Source organism: Maniola hyperantus, chromosome 9 (genome assembly GCF_902806685.2).
Source record: "Maniola hyperantus chromosome 9, iAphHyp1.2, whole genome shotgun sequence".
NCBI lineage: Eukaryota > Metazoa > Arthropoda > Insecta > Lepidoptera > Nymphalidae > Maniola > Maniola hyperantus.
The window spans coordinates 6,726,800-6,749,952 of record NC_048544.1 but is presented as its reverse complement, the minus strand read 5'-3'; the positions used below and the strand labels follow the sequence as shown (position 1 = coordinate 6,749,952).

General features: G+C 37.4%; 3 protein-coding genes across 3 annotated transcripts in view; 2 read left to right on the top strand and 1 right to left on the bottom strand.

Moving 5' to 3' along the window:
• The window catches only part of LOC117984976 (hexuronate transporter), a 50,249-nt gene extending 39,197 nt beyond the window's left edge, over window positions 1–11,052 (top strand). The window contains exons 5-11 of the mRNA XM_069500665.1: window positions 632–914; window positions 5,013–5,118; window positions 5,852–5,983; window positions 6,430–6,568; window positions 6,982–7,121; window positions 7,808–8,005; window positions 8,491–11,052. Of these exons, the coding sequence (XP_069356766.1) occupies window positions 632–914; window positions 5,013–5,118; window positions 5,852–5,983; window positions 6,430–6,568; window positions 6,982–7,121; window positions 7,808–8,005; window positions 8,491–8,648 (1,156 nt within the window). The 3' untranslated portion in view covers window positions 8,649–11,052. The remainder of the gene's footprint in view (window positions 1–631; window positions 915–5,012; window positions 5,119–5,851; window positions 5,984–6,429; window positions 6,569–6,981; window positions 7,122–7,807; window positions 8,006–8,490) is intronic.
• A 296-nt stretch (window positions 11,053–11,348) lies between these two features.
• LOC117984999 (uncharacterized) lies at window positions 11,349–13,446 on the bottom strand. Its single transcript, XM_034971679.2, has 4 exons — window positions 13,184–13,446; window positions 12,710–12,860; window positions 12,210–12,382; window positions 11,349–11,855 (listed from the first exon to the last, which is right to left on the bottom strand). The coding sequence occupies exons 1-4, from the start codon at window positions 13,296–13,298 to the stop codon at window positions 11,716–11,718; spliced, it is 579 nt and encodes a 192-aa protein (XP_034827570.1). The 5' UTR covers window positions 13,299–13,446; the 3' UTR covers window positions 11,349–11,715.
• A 2,410-nt stretch (window positions 13,447–15,856) lies between these two features.
• LOC117984973 (heparanase-like) lies at window positions 15,857–18,300 on the top strand. The gene has a single exon (XM_034971649.2). It carries the CDS (start codon window positions 16,126–16,128, stop codon window positions 17,668–17,670), a length of 1,545 nt encoding a protein of 514 aa, XP_034827540.1. The 5' UTR covers window positions 15,857–16,125; the 3' UTR covers window positions 17,671–18,300.
• Window positions 18,301–23,153: the final 4,853 nt, after the last annotated feature.

Below are 23,153 nucleotides of genomic sequence, written 5' to 3'. Positions count from 1 at the left end.
CGCCGTGAGTAACACTGTGACTCAACGGGAATTTTTTGAAATTGTTGGCCCGTTGAGTAACACTATGACTGAATGGGAATTTTTTGAAATTGTTGGGAGGTTTAGACCTGTGCTCACCTGTGTGAGCCGGCGATAGGTTGTTGTAAATGATTTAATTTAATTTAATTTGTACCAAAAACATTTACAATAAAGAGAAAAAGAGAGTAAAAATGGTCAGGGAATTACTTATCTCCATGAGAGATCTTTACCAGTGACCCTTGGCAGTGCGAGAGGTTGTAGAGGAAGTAGAATAGGTACAAAAAGAAGATATAAAGTTATTCATAAAAAGAACATAATATACCTATAGTGTAATATTATATGTATAATATATACATAAGTATATTAAAACAACCTAGATAAACATACATGCGATGATCGCACGAATATTCCGAACTGTATTAAACAATTGGGGCCGATTCTCTTGTACACAATCTCTAAACTAAACTAAATTAAGAGGTCTAAATCTAGTGCTAACCTTTTCCACAGGCAATATTTTGAAAGGGATAGCAATAGATTTAGACATGCCATTTTAGTTTAGTTTAGAGATTGTGTACAACTGAATTAGCCACATTTATTTACTTATTTTTTTCAGATATAATAGAGCTCGAATTCTCAGCATGTGCACAGCGGTTTTCGTAGTAGCGATCCTTTTGATGGGAACTGTGACCGAATATTGGCATCTAGTTCTACTCCGAATGGTGATGGCTGCGGGCGAGTCCGGGTGCAATCCACTAGCGACTGGAATTCTGACAGACCTGTTCCCGGAGCACCAGAGAGCGTTGGTGCTATCGATCTTCAACTGGGGCATATATGGAGGATATGGTATCGCTTTTCCAGTGGGGCGGTATATTCCAGATTTGAATGCTTGGGGACTGGTAAGCTACTTCTGTCACAGATTATGTTTAGTTTTAGAGAGCGCGCTAAAGCTTTGAAACACAATTTACATTAAACGGCAGCATGTCCTACGCGGTTCGTAGAAATAAGTTCTGCCTGCATTAACAACTTTGCCGTTGTCGGTCACGCAGTACAGTGTGACATTCTTTACAATTAGTACCCTCTTAACGGTTTCTAGTAAATCAAACCCCCGCGTTCAGTGTGACCTGGCGTGATACACCTAGCTGTCGCGATTTGTGTCTATTCAAGCTTTTAGAATACAATCCATATTGCGTATTTTGTTTGTTTACCTATAGATACTTTCTAGACAAGCGCGCTCCAACGTAGACCTCAACATTTTGGGTTATTCCCGTTGAGTCACACCCCCGTGTGTAACTCTGTGACACAAGGTGCCTAAAATTTCAAAACATTCCCGTTGAGTAACACTGTTACACAACGGGAATTAATTTGAACTTGTTGGCACCTTGTGTCACACCTACATAAATACATATTATTGCGCGTGTATCAAGTATTAACTGATTGTGCACTTTTCCGGGATGTTATTTATTTATAAATACAAGATGGCGGACATGAATTTTTTTACAAAAAATTGACATGGGTGTCGTTTTCAGGGTTTTAGAGGGTGCTGAATTTGATGATGACATTTATTCTGAAATCCAAGATGGCGGACATGATTTTTTTTACAAAAAATTGACATGGGTGTCGTTTTCAGGGTTTTAGAGGGTGCTGAATTTGATGACCACATTTATTCTGAAATCCAAGATGGCGGACATGATTTTTTTTACAAAAAATTGACATGGGTGTCGTTTTCAGGGTTTTAGAGGGTGCTGAATTTGATGATGATATTTATTCTGAAATCCAAGATGGCGGACATGAATTTTTTTACAAAAATTGACAGGGGGGTCGTTTTCAGGGTTTTCGAGGGTGCTGAATTTGATGGTGACATTTATTTTGAAATCCAAGATGGCCGACATGGATTTTTTACAAAAAATAGACATGGGTGTCGTTTTCAGGGTTTTCGAGGGTGCTGAATTTGATGATGACATTTATTTTGAAATCCAAGATGGCCAACATGGATTTTTTACAAAAAATAGACATGGGTGTCGTTTTTAGGGTTTTTGAGCGTGCTGAATTTGATGAACCATTTATTTTCAAATCCAAGATGGCCACAATGGATTTCTTACAAAAAATAGACATGGGTGTCGTTTTCAGGGTTTTTGAGGGTGTTGAATTTGATGATGACATTTATTTTGAAATCCAAGATGGCCAACATAGATTTTTTACAAAAAATAGACATGGGTGTCGTCGACTTTCAGGGTTTTCGAGGGTGCTGAATTGGATAATGACATTTATTTTGAAATCCAAGATGGCCGACATGGATTTTTTACAAAAATAGACATGGGTGTCGTTTTCAGGGCTTTCCAGGGTGCTGAGTTTGATGATGACATTTAATTTTAAATCCAAGATGGCCAAAATGGATTTTTTACAAAAATCTCCCATGTCTATTTTTTGTAAAAATCTGTCGGCCATCTTGGATTTCAAAACAAATGTCATCATTAAATTCAGCTTGCTCGAAAACCCTGAAAACGACATCCATGTAAATTTTTTGTAAAAAATTCATGTCGGCCATCTTGAATTTAAAAATAAATGTCATCATCAAATTCTGCACCCACGAAAACCCTGTAAACGACACCCATGTCTATTTTTTGTAAAAAAGTCCATGTCAGCCATCTTGGATTTCAAAATAAATGTCATCATCAAATTCAGCACCCTCAAAAACCCTAAAACGACACCCATGTCAATTTTTTGTAAAAAATCCATGTCGGCCATCTTGGATTTCAAAATAAATGTCACCATCAAATTCAGCACCCTCGAAAACTCTGAAAACGACACCCATGTCTATTTTTTGTAAAAAATCCATGTCGGCCATCTTGGATTTCAAAATAAATGTCACCATCAAATTCAGCACCCTCGAAAACCCTGAAAACGACACCCATGTCTATTTTTTGTAAAAAATCCATGTCGGCTATCTTGGATTTAAAAATAAATGTCATCATCAAATTCAGCACCCTCAAAAACCCTAAAACGACACCCATGTCAATTTTTTTGTAAAAAATCTACGTCGGCCATCTTGGATTTCAAAATAAATGTCACCATCAAATTCAGCACCCTCGAAAACCCTGAAAACGACACCCATGTCTATTTTTTGTAAAAAATCCATGTCGGCCATCTTGGATTTGAAAATAAATGTCATCATCAAATTCAGCACCCTCGAAAACCCTGAAAACGACACCCATGTCTATTTTTTGTAAAAAAATCCATGTCAGCCATCTTGGATTTCAGAATAAATGTCATCATCAAATTCAGCACCCTCGAAAACCCTGAAAACGACACCCATGTCAATTTTTTGTAATAAAAATCATGTCCGCCATCTTGGATTTCAGAATAAATGTCATCATCAAATTCAGCACCCTCGAAAACCCTGAAAACGACACCCATGTCTATTTTTTGTAAAAAATCCATGTCGGCCATCTTGGATTTCAGAATAAATGTCATCATCAAATTCAGTACCCTCGAAAACCCTGAAAAAGACACCCATGTCAATTTTTGTAAAAAAAAACATGTCCGCCATCTTGGATTTCAGAATAAATGTCATCATCAAATTAAGCACCCTCGAAAACCCTGAAAACGACCCCCCTGTCAATTTTTGTAAAAAAATTCATGTCCGCCATCTTGGATTTCAGAATAAATATCATCATCAAATTCAGCACCCTCTAAAACCCTGAAAACGACACCCATGTCAATTTTTTGTAAAAAAAATCATGTCCGCCATCTTGGATTTCAGAATAAATGTCATCATCAAATTCAGCACCCTCTAAAACCCTGAAAGTCGACCCATGTCAATTTTTTGTAAAAAAAATCATGTCCGCCATCTTGGATTTCAGAATAAATGTCATCATCAAATTCAGCACCCTCTAAAACCCTGAAAACGACACCCATGTCAATTTTTTGTAAAAAAAATCATGTCCGCCATCTTGGATTTCAGAATAAATGTCATCATCAAATTCAGCACCCTCGAAAACCCTGAAAACGACCCCCCTGTCAATTTTTGTAAAAAAATTCATGTCCGCCATCTTGGATTTCAGAATAAATATCATCATCAAATTCAGCACCCTCTAAAACCCTGAAAACGACACCCATGTCAATTTTTTGTAAAAAAAATCATGTCCGCCATCTTGGATTTCAGAATAAATGTCATCATCAAATTCAGCACCCTCTAAAACCCTGAAAACGACACCCATGTCAATTTTTTGTAAAAAAAAATCATGTCCGCCATCTTGGATTTCAGAATAAATGTCATCATCAAATTCAGCACCCTCTAAAACCCTGAAAACGACACCCATGTCAATTTTTTGTAAAAAAATTCATGTCCGCCATCTTGTATTTATAAATAAATAACATCCCGGAAAAGTGCACAATCAGTTAATACTTGATACACGCGCAATAATATGTATTTATGTAGGTGTGACACAAGGTGCCAACAAGTTCAAATTAATTCCCGTTGTGTAACAGTGTTACTCAACGGGAATGTTTTGAAATTTTAGGCACCTTGTGTCACAGTGTTACACACGGGGGTGTGACTCAACGGGAATAACCCAACATTTTGAACTTCCCTGGCGCAGTGGTCTCATAGGCGGAACGTCCCGGATTCGATTACTGGCAGGGGCAATTGGGAACTTATAATTTCTTAATTGTCTCTGGGATGGTCTAGTTGCTATGCTTCGGCCGTGGCCGAAGCATGGCCGTGGCCGTGGCTAGTACACCACTTAATCCCTACCAGCAAAGCCGTACCGCGAAGCGATTTAGCGTTCCAGTACGATGCTGCGCAGAAATCCATACGGGATATGGGCTTAAAAAAACAGCCATATCCCGTTCAAGTTAGCCCGCTTCATCTAAGATTGCTGTATGCTATCACTTGAAAGAGAATTCAAAAATAATATCACTTTTTCTGAGCATAATTTATATCAAACGCAAGCCTATCCTTTAAAAAAAATCTTTACGAAAATTCTATTTTTTAGAGCTGGCGTCTTTGCTACTATGCTACCGGTGTAGTCGGGATTCTTATCGCTATACTGACGTTCCTGACTCTTCGCGAACCAGCCAGAACTACCATTGGAGAAGAAGGTAACAGCTTTTTAATTAATCGAATAATTTTCGATGTAACAATTAGTTACCTATAGTAGCGTTTCATGTTTCCTATCAATATGTCTACTTATTTTTAAACTAATGGGGGTTTGTGGAAAAAGGTTCACAAAATATTCCCCTTAGGAGCTCTAGTGTCAATGGGGATTTATGGAAGAATAGTTCACAAATCCCCATTAATAGGGATTGTCAATGGGGATGAGCGGCATAACCCTCTGAACACGCAAGATAAGCTACGCAATGAAATCAAACGATACTGTTGAGTGTTGGTGGGTTTGGCACACATCCGTAGCTCAGCAACGTAGTTCATCTCTGGTGGAGAAGCAGCTTTATGCGTGATCTGAATTAGGACAAGCACTTAACCAATTAGGTGTTTTTATTTTCTTTCATCATGATCAACCCATCGCCGGCTCAATACAGAGCACGGATCTCCTCTCAGAGTGAGAAGGGTTTTGGTCATAGTCTACCACGCTGGCCATTTGCGGATTGGTAGACTTCACACACCTTTGAGAACATTATGGAAAACCCTCAGGCATGCGGGTTTCCTCACGATGTTTTCCGTCGCCGTTAAAACAAGTGATATTTAATTAATTAAAACGCACATAACACCGAAAAGTTAGAGGTGCGATTAGACCTCCGATTAGAATGGAGACGTCCTGATCATAGGCTATCACAGCTTTTCTATGTTCTTTACTTATAGTTTTTTGTTTCGCAGATGCTGGCAACACCAAAGGTGGAGATTCAACCGTAGAATCTGGCAAGAAGATGCCTCAGGTGACCATCTGGCATGTGATCGCTCAGCCCAGGATTCTTCTGCTATGCATTGCTGCATCAATTAGACATTGTGGTAAGATTCGGTGCTTGATCTTAGTGTGTGGATAATACCTATGGATTAAGGTTTTTAAAAATCCCATGGGAACTCTTTGATTTACCGGGATAAAAAGTAGCCTATACATAGATATAGGCTACTTAGCCTATACATAGGTACCTATGTATAGGCTACTTTTACTAGGTCTTTAACTATTCGTTTTTTTTTTACCTTTTCCACAGGGAGCATTATGAAAGGGACAGCAATATATACAGAACTGTCAGTTTAGTTTAGTTCAGAGATTGTGTACAATAGAATAAACAACATAATTTAATGTTTAGGTGGTATGTGCTTCGCGTACAACGCCGACCTGTACTACCGTGACTACTTCCCCGACGTCGACCTCGGCTGGTGGCTGTTCGCTGTGACCGTCGGCATCGGCTCCGTAGGCGTGGTGGTCGGAGGTGTTGTCTCCGACAAGTAAGTTAACATGTGCTGCGCGTACAACGCCGACCTGTACTACCGTGACTACTTCCCCGACGTCGACCTCGGCTGGTGGCTGTTCGCTGTGACCGTCGGCATCGGCTCCGTAGGCGTGGTGGTCGGAGGTGTTGTCTCCGACAAGTAAGTTAACATGTGCTGCGCGTACAACGCCGACCTGTACTACCGTGACTACTTCCCCGACGTCGACCTCGGCTGGTGGCTGTTCGCTGTGACCGTCGGCATTCCAACTCTAAGAGCCATTACGCACGGTCGATTGGCCAGGCAACTCAGTCGATGACGTGACACTCGTGAGTTTCAAGCAATTAATTATCACTTTTAACGGTGGAGGAAAACAATATGCATGCCCGAGTTCTCCATAGAGAGAAATTTGTCTAGAAATAGTCTCTGGGTCTAGGTATAGACCCAGAGATTTCTAGACAAATTTCCAGAATGAGAAAGGTTTAGGCTATAGCCTTTCTCACTCTGGAGAGGAGACCCATGCTTAGTAGTGGACCGAGCGACTATGGGTATGACATGAATTTTACTTATTTCAGAATCGTGTCCAAGATGGGTGTGAGGTCAAGAGTGCTGATTCTAGCGTTATCACAGCTGATTGCCACTTTACCGGCCTTCGGTTCAGTTGCCTTCGGACCGCTGTGGGCCATGATAACACTCGCTTTTTCATACTTCTTCGGTGAGAAAAACATTTTAAGAAAGAAACCATATATGCCCTCGAAAATCTAATTAATGAAAATTTATCCTGTTCGTACTTTGGTAACAACAAAGCCTTGGTATAAATAACAAGAAGTAATAATACCTCATCATGGGTATGGGTTTAATAAAACCATAGCCCTTCCAAGTTGGCCCGCTTCCATCTTAGACTACATCATCACTTTACCATCAGGTGAGATTGCAATCAGAGACTAACTTGTATCAGAATAAAAGACTTCAAAAAAAAGGAGAAGGCTCCAAAACATTATTATAGAACTACATTAAACTCTTGTAAACATATAATAATAGGAATATTCAGTAATAAATTAAATTATTATTTATTTTTTAGTGTTTGTGGTTATTCGGTCGGTCAGAAGTCGGTTTCTTGTTTAAGAATATTTTTTTTATTCATTTTACTTACACCTAACATAATGTGTCTAACTCTAGTAACCTAGCTAAGTATAAAGCTATTTTAAAGTTGACCTCGTCAGTATACGTTTGCGCATAGGTGATAGGTAAGTAGGTACATTCAAGTGCTCAAAACTATCTTGAATCTTCAAAGAATGCAAACATTCTTTCAACTTCGAAATTATTTGTTCACATCACACTTATTTCATACTTTTCATAAAAACAGAACAGAAATTCTAACATTGTGCTATTTGATTCCAGCGGAGATGTGGTTCGGAATAGTATTCGCTATCCTGGTAGAAATAGTGCCACTGGCTGTCCGTTCCACCACCGTGGGGGTGTTCCTCTTCGTGATGAACAACATCGGCGGAAACCTGCCCATCCTGGTGGACCCGGTCTCCAAGGCTATCGGCTACAGAGAATCCATCATGATCTTCTACGCTGGCTTTTATGGAATCAGTAAGGATTTTTGATTCCATAGTATTTTCATGTAATTAACCACCCACAACGTATACGCCTCGCACACCCACACATCCCCTGCACTAACCCGGTGCAGGCGAACGCGGATGTGCGGGGCGTCCCCCCGCCTCATACCCCGATTGCTATCTCAACCTGTCGCGGACTATGCCTACTTTGGAGAATGTGTTGGTCCTTCTTCTCCGACCTACCTCATAAGAGCGAGTCACAGTCAAAACAATTTATTCAAAATAGTTATCATTGTACACTTTACGATTGTCAATAATGTTGAATATCTCGACCTGTCGCGTACTATAGGTATCTATAGGAACAACTCTCGCGCAGAATTATCTTGGCTAGATTTTGGACTTCCAATTGGATTTGGAAAGTCCAATGACGATGGAGTGTTGACAATGGAAACCAACGCGTTTTCCATCACAACTGAAGTATTTTTTAATAAACACAATTTTATTTCTAATCTTTTATAGGTAGCATCATATTCTTTCTCACAATGTTCCTAATGGACGGTCAAGTAGAGAAGCAACCAGAAACAACCGACAAGCCCAGCGGGTTGGACAACTGCGCGTTCACTCAGGACGAGATCCCAGTACGGAGCGGACGAACCAACGATGACAGCAGACTGTAGTCAAATGTTTGTGAAGTATGGATGGACCAAAATGAATGATGAAAGCTTCGAGCTTGTCAAAGGAGACGTGGATCGAATTTCAAATGGCTTTTATAGGGTAGACTTGCGTAAAAGCTTGACGAGTATACCCTTTATAGTACAAAGTGTAATACGCCATTTTATTATTCGTACTTTAAAATTAAGTTGAATCTCTCGTATTCTTAATCGTGATGACATATTAGTTGGATACATAATTAAAATAAGGCTTCAAGTAGACGATCCGGAGCCACAACCGCACCGTAACCGGCCCACAATACTGTGTATTTTACATTAAACAGACAGACAAGAAAGCAAGTTAATGTTGCATTGTCTTCCAGTTCCAACCTATGTGTACAAGCCTCTAGCTCTCAGGAAGATAGTTTAAAATCAATAGCAAAAGTATCGAACAGTCAAACAAACGAAGAAACAGACCGACAAGAAAGCGAATTCCGCACAGATACGACGCGACGACGACGCCGCGAGTACGCCGTATTTTCAAATTTTTTCATTCACAATCACAAGCGGTGCGGCTCCATGTAAAAGAAGCCTTTTGTACTTCCTAATTAATTTTAATTTTTGATGAGCATTTTTAAGACATACCTACCTATAATTGATTATAAATTTCTACATACAAAATCAATGATAATCTTCTATATATATAAAAGGAAAAGGTGACTGACTGACTGACTGACTGAATGACTGACTGACTGACTGACTGACTGATCTATCAACGCACAGCTCAAACTACTGGACGGATCGGGCTGAAATTTGGCATGCAGATAGCTATTATGACGTAAGCATCCGCTAAGAAAGGATTTTTGAAAATTCAACTCCTAAGTGGGTTAAATAGGGGTTTGAAATTTTGTAGTCCACGCGGACGAAGTCGCGAGCATAAGCTAGTTTAGACTATGAATGTATAAAAGCTTTAAATCACAGTCAAATCTTCGCAGCCAATCAAAAATAATATTGATGTTGGAATTAGATGCTAAGTTTAAAAACAGTTGTAACCACAGCATTTATGTTTTATTATCTGAATTCTAAATTAATTATATAAAAGTAAAAGGTGACTGACTAACTAACTGAGTGATCTATCAAAGCACAGCTCAAACTACTGGACGTATCGGGCTGATATTTGGCATGCGGATAGCTATTATGACGTAGGCATCCGCTAAGAAAGGATTTTTTGAAATTCAACCCCAAAAGGGGGTGAAATAGGGGTTTGATGTAATTCCCTAGTTGTAAGTCTAATTTGTGTAGTCCACGCGGACAAAGTCGCGAGCATAAACACCTATACTTTACTCCGTATAATATTAAATTCGACCGCCTACATTTCAACCTCTAATTTTCCAACGTTACTATAAATGTCAAGTATTTACCACTTGCCCCAATGACATTCTATAAAACATATTTGTTGCCACTAATTTTATTTATGTAAATACTTTTTTAATATGTTTTCAAGCTGTTATTGCTCCTCCGTTCCTTAAGTTATTTTAAAGTTGTTTTAAATTAATTTAATTTAATTAAGTTTTATATTTATTTTAAGCATATTTTTAGTGCTTTCTAATTTTCTTTTATTGGATTTTTAGTTTACTATTAACTACTATCCAAGACTCTGTCTCTAAATCTTTTATATTCAGTCAGATTTGGAAAACTTAATGTGTTCAAAGTAAGAATAGGAAAATTGATGTTTGACTAGGTATCACATGAAAATCACATTTGCAATGAAAATGCTTTTCGTAAGTATACCTACCTACTTAACGATTTTTGCATTAGGTACAACTCTTAGTTCTACAAAATCTATCTAAAATATATAAAAAACTAGCTGACCTGCCCCGGCTTCGCTCGGGTAGAGTTTAGAAAATTGAGGGGAGGTTGAACTAAATTTTTCTCTCCGTAAGAACCATCCTCGTACTTCAAGGAATATTATAAAAAAAGAATTAGCGAAATCGGTTCAGATGCTCTCGAGATTTGCGATGAGCAACACATTTAGTGATTCATTTTTATATTATAGAGATATACCTATTGAATCAAACTATAGGTATCTCATGCTAAGACGCCACAATAGGAAAAAAGTCAATCCTATTCTAATATTGAACGATTGCCTATCATCAAAAATCAGCATTTTTTTTTACTAGAATATTGAATTAAAAACTTCAAAAATAACAATTTCTTTCAAGGTTTCCTATAGACCGTCTGAAGCAGTATTTATTTATTTTAAAAATTGCCAAAAAGCGCAGATAAAAGCTTTGCAATAGTTTTCGTTGTACACAATTTGAGCAATTATGACAATTTTTTTAAAGCAGTTAATTGTGATAATGATATTTGTAAATAATATTTATATTATATTTTGTAAATAAAGTGTCCTTATGTTCCTTTTGGTTTCATTTGTATTACATATTTATAGAATAATAATAAGCAGTGGTGAAATGGCAGATTAAAGAAGTCTTGTTTATTTATAAATGTACCTATATTTCAAAATACCTATTTACAACAAATTATAAGGTACAACAATCCCATCCCACTAATCTTTAAAATCACCCAAAAGCTTCCGTACGTTTAAAATGTTTTCTCAACTCTGTAATTTAAAGTAAGTAGAAATAGGACAGCCTAAAAATTTATGTATAAGTACGTCCGGCATGAAATATTGTACATCAACCTGAAAGAGATAGAGGTTTCGTAGAGTGTTGTTGTCTCTGTCATTGAGACCAACAAAATGTCATATAGATATGACTGACAGAGACAACACTCTATGAAGCCGAAATCTCTTTGTAAATTACATACCTGCATTTTAATGACCAAATAAATAAATCATTCATTCATAAAGGTTGATGTACAATATTTCCTGCTGGCTACTATAAGTAGCCTTGAAAAAATGATATAAGCATAGCAAAAGGATACATTTTTTTATTCAGATACTACTTGTCGTCAAAATTTAAAAAAATGTCCGACAAATCATGAGCTTGTTACAAATATACTTTAACCAAAGAAGTTTCACTTCTTTCGCAGATAGAAACTGATACATGCAAACATTTTTTTATGAAAAAGGTTTCTACACTTTAAGCAATATGTTTTTATTTTTACCATGTGATTTGTATAGAAAAAGTTTTTCTTTTCTCCTTGTACCCCAATGCTTTGTATCTTCTTTAGACAGAACGTACTCACCAGTCACAACAGCTGCCCTTATTTTATCTACAACAATGAAGCATTTAAGTATATTAAAAAAATCTAAATTATGTTTCTTTCCCATGCCAACTAAATGGTAGACTAATCGAACTATTAAAAAACACCAATATTTGAACTTTTTAAAGTTTGTATTTCATTCTAAAAGCATCATTTCACTTTGCAGTGCATTGTACAAAATGTACAAATTAGTTTAAAAATTTATTGTTTATTCTAATAACATTATTCCTCTTTGTAGTGCTTCCTTCAAATTGTACAAATTAGTTTAAAAATTTATTGTTTATTCTAAAAACATCATTCCTTTTTGCAGTGCATTCTTCAAATTGTACAAATTTGTTTAAGAAAGTTACATTGGAAGCATACCAAGTTCATTGTGTTCACTGACATCTTGATCAATAAGTCGCTTTTTCTGCTTCCATTGACTTTTCTTTGATATTCTATTATGAGACTTGGTATAAGTATCTTTCACTTCTTCGCATGATAAAAAGCCTTCAGAATTTTTGAACAACTTTACACCACCTTTGGTTTTGCATTGTCTGAAATAAAAAAGTTGCATACATGTGAAAGAAGTGAAACTGCTTTGGTTTATATTTGTAGCACGCTTATTACTTTGCATACATTTTTTAAAACATTTGGCAAAAGATTCCTGTTTAGGGCTCTGTACCCGAAGGGCTTATTTTCACAAAATACTCATAAATTATGGACTATAGCATCTTTAAACTTTTTATTGGTGAAAATTGTATAAAAATCTGTACAGTAGTTTTTGAGATTATCCAGAAAAAAGCACAGGCGGGGAACCTCATTTATGTAGTGATCAGCAGACCTGCCCCACCTTCGCTTGAGTAGAGTTCATGAATACTTACTTTACACTTTTTTGTTCAATATCAACATATTCCACTAGATTGTTGATAATTGCTGATATTTTGTTACCAATACATTTCTGCATTTCTTTTGGAACTTTGACATCATTGTAGTGAGAAGATTCTTCTAAATACCTCTCTGAACGAAGTTGACCTAGAAAGAAACCTTTAAATTATAATAAAATCATAAACTTACTAAGTAATAATATTTCAAGCGACAATAACAATCCTTTGAAGCTATAGCTCATATTATGCACTTCATAATAGTTGCACCCATAGAACAATAAACTATTTGTCCAGGGATGTACCCTAAAGTGATAGTTCAATAAATAAACATTTAAGTACCTACCTACATAAGACAGACACAACCTAATTTAGCACATTTCTTTAGATTGGGGAATGTTTAAAAATTATTTTGAAACTGAAGATCTTGTACTATGCTTGTAATTTGTAAGTAATTATTTAGAAAAAAATTACCAGTCGTAACGCATTGCAATATTTTGCCCCTTGATTCATCAATTAATTTCACAAATGCTACATCCACCGCCTCTTTGAAACGAGAAAGATCCTCATCCTCTGATGAATCAGACATAATTGCATAAATTCAATTCAATACGCACTCCATATATCAATTATTGGTTTACATTGATGCATTGGTTTTCCGTTTTCACTCAATCAATACGGCCACAAATACGGCTACATCCCTATTAATCTGTGACGGCTACGATTTGAGGCGAGCGGGTAATTACAAATTACAACAGACAGCTGCTTTAAGGTTTGTACGCACCTGAGCGGCGCGGCGCGTCGCTTCAGTCCGACTGCAGAACGCGTCACCTCAGGCCGCTCGACGGTACCTACCGCACTACAACTTCAGTACGCGGCAGCTCGCGTCACTTGCGCGTCACTTTTATACCCGTTCGCGTACGAGCAACAACGTCGCAAGATGAGCGACAGTGAAGAGGATTTGATTATTATTTCTTTGTTGTGTGCAGAAGAAGAACGAATTATGGAAGAGAAAAAACCGGCCAAGTGCGAGTCAGGCTCGCGCAATGAGGGTTCCGAAAATCAAAAAGTTCCCACGGGATTTTTAAAAAAACTATGTCTACACGAACGAAGTTGCGGGCATCAGCTAGTCCCTTAGGTTTTGTGGAAATTACATTAGAAAAAGCATTTTTGCAAAATGTCTTTGTTTTATGTGCAATAGAATATATAAAATAGGCAGGTAAACACAGGTACATATTATATCTAAATACCTATATAAAAGAAAAAGGTGACTGACTGACTGACTGACTGATCTATCAACGCACAGCTCTAACTACTTGACGGATCGGGCTGAAATTTGGCATGCTGGCTAGCTAACTAGCTAATATGACGTAGACATCCGTTAAAAAGGGATTTATGAAAATTCAACCCCTAAGGGGGTAAAATAGGGGTTCGAAATTTGTGTAGTCCACGCGGACGACGTCGCGGGCATAAGCTAGTATAATATAAACACAAGTACAATTACAATAGGTAGGCATATTTCCGAAACTATTAATTCTACCTAGATGAAATAGATAGGTATAATATGTACATAATATATTATAGTTATTTAATCAGGATTATTTTTACCATTGATGTTTTCTCATAACGCTCGGAGAGACATTTATACATTTAAACACTGGGAAGGGGGGAAGCCGACATCCTAGGGGTTGGGACTTTTGAGGATATACTTCTAAGAGCATGAGGAACACGTCATGTGCCAAAAATGAAACCTACGTTATTTATTTTGAGGTCTATCTTGCCGATTCTTGCCTGTACTTTAAATACCTAACAAGATGCGCGTGTATCTTATTCGAGCAACGTACGCATACTGAAGCGCCGCGCCGCGCCGCTGGGTATGTCGCACTAGCGTCACTGCACTGCGCGTCGCTTCGCTGCGCTTCAAAATATTCTCTCCAGCCGTGCCGCGTGGCAACGCGCGGTGAAGCGCTGTGCAGCGCCGCTCTAGTGCGATATGCGCCATACAAAATGATAGAAATGATATTTTGACGCTCTGTGCCGCGACGTGCAGCTCGCTGAAGCGCCGCGCCGCGCCGCTCAGGTGCGTACAAACCTTTACTCACAATTCACAGAATGGTCACAGATCACTACATACTAGTCTGTAGTCTGCTCTACTCTGTGGCTCTACTGTACAACCCGTAGATAGAGTAATAAAGGGTAGATGCAGAAACTTTTCAAGAATACATACAAGAAGTTGCTAAACAAACTTTGAGAATTCGTGGCATAATTGTATTTCTCATGAGTTATTTATTTGTTTTCACATAAAAAACGTTTAACACAAATATTGTTGATCAGTTAATACAAATATTGACTACTAAACAATGGTAATAATTGTCGTGTTATTCATCGTTACGTCGTGCTATCGCTATCTCATACGTGGTTACACAGTACTTATAAAAGATAAAAGGTACTTACATCTACCTATTATTCTATCTACGGTACAACCGTAGACTGAATAAAAAAGCTAGACTGAAGTACTGTGTAACCGCGACTGAGATAGCGATAGCCAGACGTAACGGTGAATAACACGACAATTACCATTGTTTAGTAGTCAATATTTGTATTTTTTTTTATCACCAACAACTTCCATACATAAAAGACAATAACACATTTAAGTATTAACCGAGTATTAACTATTAACCGATCAACAGATTCTGTATTAAACGTTTTTTATTGAAAACAAGTAAATTAACTAATGAGAAGTACAATGACGCCACGAATTCTCAAAAGTTTGTTTTGCAACTAAAGTAGTATTCCTTCCTTGTAAAAATCGGTTACACGATAAGGGACAAAAAATAGGTTAGCTGACGCCTCTGTTTATCACATTAGTAACTTTATCTGTGCTCTCTTTTTAGTGTGAATGAGAAAGCAAACGTTCCTTTATCTAGCTTTATAACTCTATCTACGTCTCGAGTCGACGGTCACCAAAGAGCACAAAGAGTAATAATCACTAGGTTACCCTCCTTGGAGTAGGGATGTCGGAAGTGCTGAAAAATATCGATATATCGATATTTTTTTATGCCTACCTTGGAGTAAATGTAGGTATTTGATTTCTGTGCCTTCGCCTGCCAGTTGTATAATTACTGGTCTGTGGTTGTATAGGTTAGGTTGTGTTTTCACCTGAAGTATTGTTGAGTATTGTGGAGAGTGAGGAGTGTACAGATAGGTATTGAAAGTAAAATAAAAAGACAAGTTCGAAGTAAATAATAGATTACGGTGCTCACAGTAAACAGTGTTTCAGTGGTAATTCACTCTTAATTTTCTACCATGTTTTTGCACAACTTAATTTTGATTTCGACTTGCTACACGTATGTGGTGCCAATATTGTAGCTTTCTCGTATTAATATAAATGCCTTATAACATACGCATCTTTTAAAATGTATTCTAATAAGCGCTTGGTTGCAACCTGTGCGTTAATTTTTTGCTGTAACATAGCTCTGCTCGCAGTATTTGTGAAGTATAACATAGGTGAAAAATGTTACGTTACGATCAATGAAGAGCAAGAAGTTACTGCAATAATACCAGATGACTTTCTGAGCATTGGCATTGATGCATCCGAAATCCAAAATCACGACAAAGTAGACTTTACGAAGAGTAAATTTCGAGAGTTGGCCGCTGCTTTGGCTCCCGCTAGGTTTCGACTTGGAGGCACCATGTCAGACCGATTAATATTCAGTAAGGACGACATTCCCTCTTTATCCTGTAATAATTGTCCAGCGACACCAGAAACTGAAGATGTTTGTGTTGCTGTTCAAGAATTATGCAGGCAAAAATTCCTACCTTTTTTTATTATGACTGGAAACAAATGGACAGAAATAAATGACTTCTGTAACGCAACCAACATTAAGCTATTATTCACTTTGAATGTTCTTATCCGCAACAATCAAGAGTGGAATGACCAGAATGCCATTGAACTTTTAGAATATTCTAAATACAAAAACTATAGTATTGATTGGCAACTTGGCAATGAGCCTAATTCATTCCCCCACGTATTCAACGTCAACATCAGCCCTCGCACACTATCTCATGACTACAAAAAGCTTCGGAAGCTTCTTAATCATCACGGATACAAGAAATCTTGGCTGGTTGGCCCTGATACTACCAGACCACAGGAAAATAGGCCAAGTTGTCTTAATTATATGGTAGAGTTCTTGGGCAATGTTTCTCATCACGTCAATATTAGATCCTGGCATCAGTATTATCTAAATAGTAGAACTGCCAAGTTGGAGGACTTTTGGAATCCCGATACTTTCGATTTACTCAAGGAACAAATTGAAACAATGCAAAATCACACTAAAAAATTCCACCACATTCCCATGTGGCTGACTGAAACTAGTAGTTCGTATGGTGGTGGTGCTCCGGGCCTATCTAACTCCTATGCAGGCTCACCACTCTGGATAGACAAATTAGGTTTATCAGCCAAATATAATATTACAACTGTGATACGACAAAGCTTTATCGGAGGTAACTACAGTATGATTGATGATCAATTGGAGCCGTTGCCTGATTGGTGGCTCAGTGTACTGTACAAGAGATTGGTGGGCAACAAAGTCTTACATCTCAGTTGTAAGTGTTCACCGTTTCAAAGGATTTATGCTCATTGTGCCAATAGAAAGTATACAAATGATACATCAGCTATAACCATTTATGCTGTAAACTTGCAGTTTGAAAAAGCAAAGTTTCTTCTTAATGGGACAGCATTGCATGGTGACAACTTAAATATTGACGAATATATAATAAGTGCACCATCTAATAATAGAAGAACGAAAACTGTGCTGCTGAATGGGTGGCCGCTCTACTATGATGCATCATACCCAGACTTACAACCCCATCGTATGAAGTATGGCAACCATATATCTATGCCGCCATACTCTATTGGATTTTGGGTAGTGAAAAATACATCCATTAAAATTTGTAAGTAAACGTCACTCACTTGAAGATAGATATGGTTATTTATATTGTAAGTACTTTTCTTTAACACAATTTTTATATATTTTACGTCATTTGTGTAATGGCATTCCAGTGATACAATTATGCCTTTGTTAATATATGTACCAATATTACCTTCTTACAAGATTGTTAAAAATGAACACAAGGTTCCAATATAAAAAAGCTTAGTTATTAATCGAGATAATTTTGATATGAGAGATATAATATTCAGTTTCTTATTAATAGCTATAATGTTGCCAAAGCTTATATGGATCCACAAGGAACTAGGTATAATAAATGTTATAAGTATATAAGTTAATAAATTCACATATTATGATCTCATCACTTACCCAGTAAAAACTACTTGCATACTTTTTGCATTATTCCTAACTAAATAATCATAACAGTGCCACTGCTTGGAACTTAGCTTGACTAGGTACTATATAAATTATATATACTATATAAAATATATATTTTATTTTATTTTTTATTTATTTATTTATAAAACAAAATGTATATGTATGTTAGAACTGTAAAAATAGTTTAGAATTTTATCCTGTCAACTTAATTCTCATATTGTACTTCCCGACTAATATTATAAAGGTGAAAGTTTGTATGTGTGTGTGTGTTGTAAGGGTGGTAAATTGGGCGGAATAGAAATATACCCGGATACGGAATAATCTACCACCTTACAAAGATTAGAGGAAAAAAATAATTTTACTTACTTGATCTATCTACCTAGTAAAGAATAGAAGCTAGCCGTCGACTCCCTTGTAATGTATATGAGGTGTTATAAATGAAATTTGCTAGATGTTAGGCAAAATTGTTTTTAATGTAACTTTTACCGGGGTCGCTTAATACATAGTGATGGCTAATAATGCTTAGTTATTCTAGCTTAATGCCAAGACTTAATTTAGATACATTAGAATGCCTTAGGTAGATAGTACATAAAATCTATGTTTTAAATTTAAGATGCCATTGGCATGGAATAGACAATGACACAGTAAAATTCATAAAATTGTTTCAAAATAAAAGCTCAGTAGTAAAGACAGGGTTCTTACTGTACACATACACTAAGAAGGTTCACTAAACTGTTCCAGGATACAAACATTTGCTTACTTGTAGGTGCGAAGACTGCAATGTAGCTGGACGGCATCGGCCAAGATCCAAAACTCAATTTAACTTGATTCTTCACAACCGAAATGTTTCATTACAAAGATTTTCACCAAGTCTTATCCATAGAATTAAGTTGCCAACGTGAATGTGCAAAAGAAATAATACGGAAAACGAAAGCGAAATACGAAAACCGAAAACTAAAAACGGAAACGCAAACGGAAACCCTGTAACAAAGAAAAACAAGATTATAATTTGTGCTGTGTGAAAATTTCGACACGTGGAATTTTCCCGATCAAACACAACTCACCTATTGAACTCCTGGCCACCAATGGTTTTCAGGAGTCCACCCACAACCCATTATCCTCATTTATTTGGGAAGGTAAAATAACTGGAACTGAAAGGGAAATCATGAAATTAGGATTTTCTCTAACCAAACCGCCATTTTGTCGAATCCACATTACTTGATTTTTCACTCACCATAATTGATGAAACATTGAAATACGTTAGGATGACTAAATTTATAACTATTGTATTTTCCCAGGCGAAGCCATGGGCGAAAAGGAGTGAGATTTTCCTGGAACGAAAAAATTCGTCTTCACATGTTGACTCCAGAAAAATTCTAAATCTCACCAATCGGTGTTGCCAGACGCAACCCGAGTGTGGCCGCTCTCATTTAGTTTGATCATGAAGCCAATTCATTTTTGAATATTTGCGGAACCTAAGGATATATTATAAGAACCGTTTTGTTAATGACTTAACAATAACAAATGATATTATGGTTTTATTTAATTATTTTGTTTTATTTTTACGACAATTGACAACGAAGCAAACGCCATCTATTGTGGCTCGAATGAACTCTGAACATCGACCCACGCGTAGTTCTGCACCTTGATGCTAGGTGGCACCAACATACTTTGAACAAAATTGATTTTTATTAAAAGCGAAACGCTAGTTAGTAGTTCAAAATTTACAACGTCACAATACTTCCCCTCCTACGAAAAGGTTCAACAGGTTGAACCACGCTGCCCTCAGCGTCATCCAACAACTACTAACAATTGCCTGAAACAAACAAAAAAAAACACAGAAGTTACGCGTGAACGCACATCTACTACTAACAAGGAAAATTGTCTAACAAAATAAATATACTGAAAACAGTGTAAGGTTTTATACATTATACTTAACTACACAACCCTAACTTCTAAAAAGAATATATACAAAAAAACTTCATGGTGTCTAAGACACTTGAGTGGAAACATCTTGGCATCATTCTTCAGCTGACTGATAGAATGCGTCTAGGCCTACGGTGGTTCACTCTTTTAAACTACCATCGTAATATTTGTTACTCAACAAATACGGAAAATCTGGTTGTGAACGGGTCCATCTGATATGGCAACCGTTCTCTATCCCATTCGGAAAAATAAAACCGAATCAAAATCGGAATATGAGAAAAAAACGAAATAACTCTCCTAGAAAATAGATCTCGGAACAGAATCGGAAAAATAACAGAAATGATCCATTATCTAGAAGGAAAACGAAAACAAAACACAAAACCCCCCCTTTTTGTTATCCCCAAAGTACGATATTTGCATTTTTACTTTCTCAACCGGTTGGTCTACCACAAGCATTCCAATCATCACATATTCATCCCTACATACATCCACTACATTCCTCCTCAACTGAACCATGGTAATGTAACTGTTAACTCAGAACATCACTACACTCATACAAATTCCTAATTGAATATTGATAACTTAAATATTCAAACAGTTTAGACCAAACTAAGTAATGGCAAATATCTACTTCTTAATATCCTTAATATGCCAAGTGCCTATTGGGTGGTTGTCAGCTACTCTAACTAGTTCGTAAACCAAAGGTGACAAAACCTTGACAACCCTGCACTTTTCATACTTAGGTGCCAGCTTAGCTGCGAAAAAATTTGTAGCGTCGCTTTGTGGATAGGTCTTTTTCCACACTATATCCCCAACAGAATAGCTTGCAGACCTACGCCTTAAGTTGTAATGCGTTGCATACTCTGCATGAGCCTGAAACAAATTTCTCCTAACCTGACCAAATATGTCCTCCAAAGTTCCAAACTTTCCTGCGTATTCCTCCCTTGGAATTCCGGCCTCGTACTCCTTATCCGTGTCCTTATAGAAGGAACCATTTAAAACCGGTTCTCTAGCGTGGACAAGGAAGAACGGGGAGAATCCAGTGGATTCATTAACCGCACTGTTTATGGCGAACTGGACCTTGTACAGGTTTTCGTCCCAGGACCTGTGGTTATCTTTCACAAAAGCGGCTACAGCAGTCATAACAACCTTATTGTACCTCTCAACAAGGTTAACTTGCGGAGTGTACAGTGGTGTGTAGTGTAATTTCGGAATATTATAACGCTTAATGAGATTACGGAATTCAGATCCTGTAAATTGGGACCCATTGTCCACAATCACAGTCTCTGGAACACTATGGTTCAAAAATACAAAATTCTCTAGCGCTTTAACAACAGCGGCACCTGTGGCACGCCGTAACGGAAACAACATTGTATATTTCGAAAAACAACACGTCACCACAAAAAGAAATGTAAATCCTGATTTAGACCTAGGCAAAGGTCCGACTAAATCAGCCGAAATGACCTGAAAAGGTCTCTCGCAGACTTTAGGCTTCCCTAGCAGACCTGGAGTGGCTGATGTCGTGTGTTTATACGCAGAGCAAGTATCACAATTCTTAACGTACTCAACCACGTCCTTATACATACCACGCCAAAAATATCTGAGGGATAATCTGCGATGAGTTTTGAACACACCAAAATGACCTGCAGTTGCATCTGCATGGTTTTGTTGCATAATTCTAATGATGTCGTTCTTGTGGACTACCTCTTTCCAGTCGAACTCACTGAGAAGCTGGTATTTACATTTACTGTAACGATATAGTTTATCGTTCAAAATACAAAAATTCGGAAAATTTGCTGGATTGATTTTACAGCCATTAAATGTTTTGTCATACCAGTCATCTACCAAAACTTGTTGACTAGAGTTATCATTACGATCACCAACTACATCTACGTGTATGAGTCTCGACAAGGTATCCGGAACTACATTATCACAACCCTTCCTATGTTCGATAACAAAATTATACTGTGATAATCTACAACCCCATCTGGCGAGTCGTCCTGAGGGATTTTCTAAATTTAAGAACCACTTTAGGGATGCATGGTCTGTGATAATTGTGACTGGCTTGGAACCAAAATAAGCCTGAAATTTCTCCACTGCAAAAATCACAGCTAGAGCCTCGCGTTCCGTCGCGCTGTAATTCCTTTCGTTTTTATTTAGGCTCCTACTGACATACGCAATGGGATGATCGCAACCATCGGTTTCTTGCGTTAGCATACCGCCAACACCATATGCAGAAGCATCACAATGTATTTTGAATGGTTTTTCAAAATTCGGTACCGCAAGAACAGGTGCGGTTACCAACGCATTCTTCAATGTATTAAATGCTACCTCTGCCTGTTCGCTCCACTCAAATTTAGGTGCGTTCTTTCCTTTACTCGTTAGTCTATTGAGTGGTGCAGCGATGGTTGAAAAATTCCTAATAAAGCGCCTGTACCAAGAACAAGTGCCTAGGAAAATCTTTACCTCCTGTGCAGTTTTTGGGGTCGGAAAGTTCAAAACTGCGGCAACTTTTCCAGGATCTGTGCGTAAACCAAATTCATCCACTATATACCCTAAATATTTCAAAGAGTTTCGAAAAAAATTACATTTATCAAAATTTATGGATAGTTGAGCCATTTTTAGTTTATCCAGAACTCTGTTTAATAAAATTAAATGGGTTTCGAAATCAGCAGAACAAATAACAATATCATCTATATAACAAAATACTATTCCATTTTCAATATCACTACAAAAATTTTGATTAAATAACTGGTCCATTAACCTCTGCTGTCGTGCTGGTGCACCGCATAGGCCAAACGGCATGACTTTAAATTTGAATAACCCTCTACCAGGAACTGTAAAACTGGTTTTTTCCTGAGAGTCGTTAGCTAACGGAATTTGCCAGAAACTTGAACTTAAATCAATCGATGATAAAAACCTTGCCTCTTTCAAGCTATCTAGAATTTGTGGAATGTACGGTATTGAGTATGAATCCCCCTTTGTCACTGAATTTAATTTCCTGCAATCTAGGCAAAATCTCCAGTCTCCATTTGCCTTTTTCACTAAAATTGCTGGGTTATTCCAAGGGCTTTCACTCGGAGTAACTACGTCCATTTCCAGCATCCTATCTAACTCTTTACTTAAAGCTTCCTTCTTTTCGGGAGAAAGTGGATATTGTTTTATTTTTATTGGCAAGGCATCACCGGTGT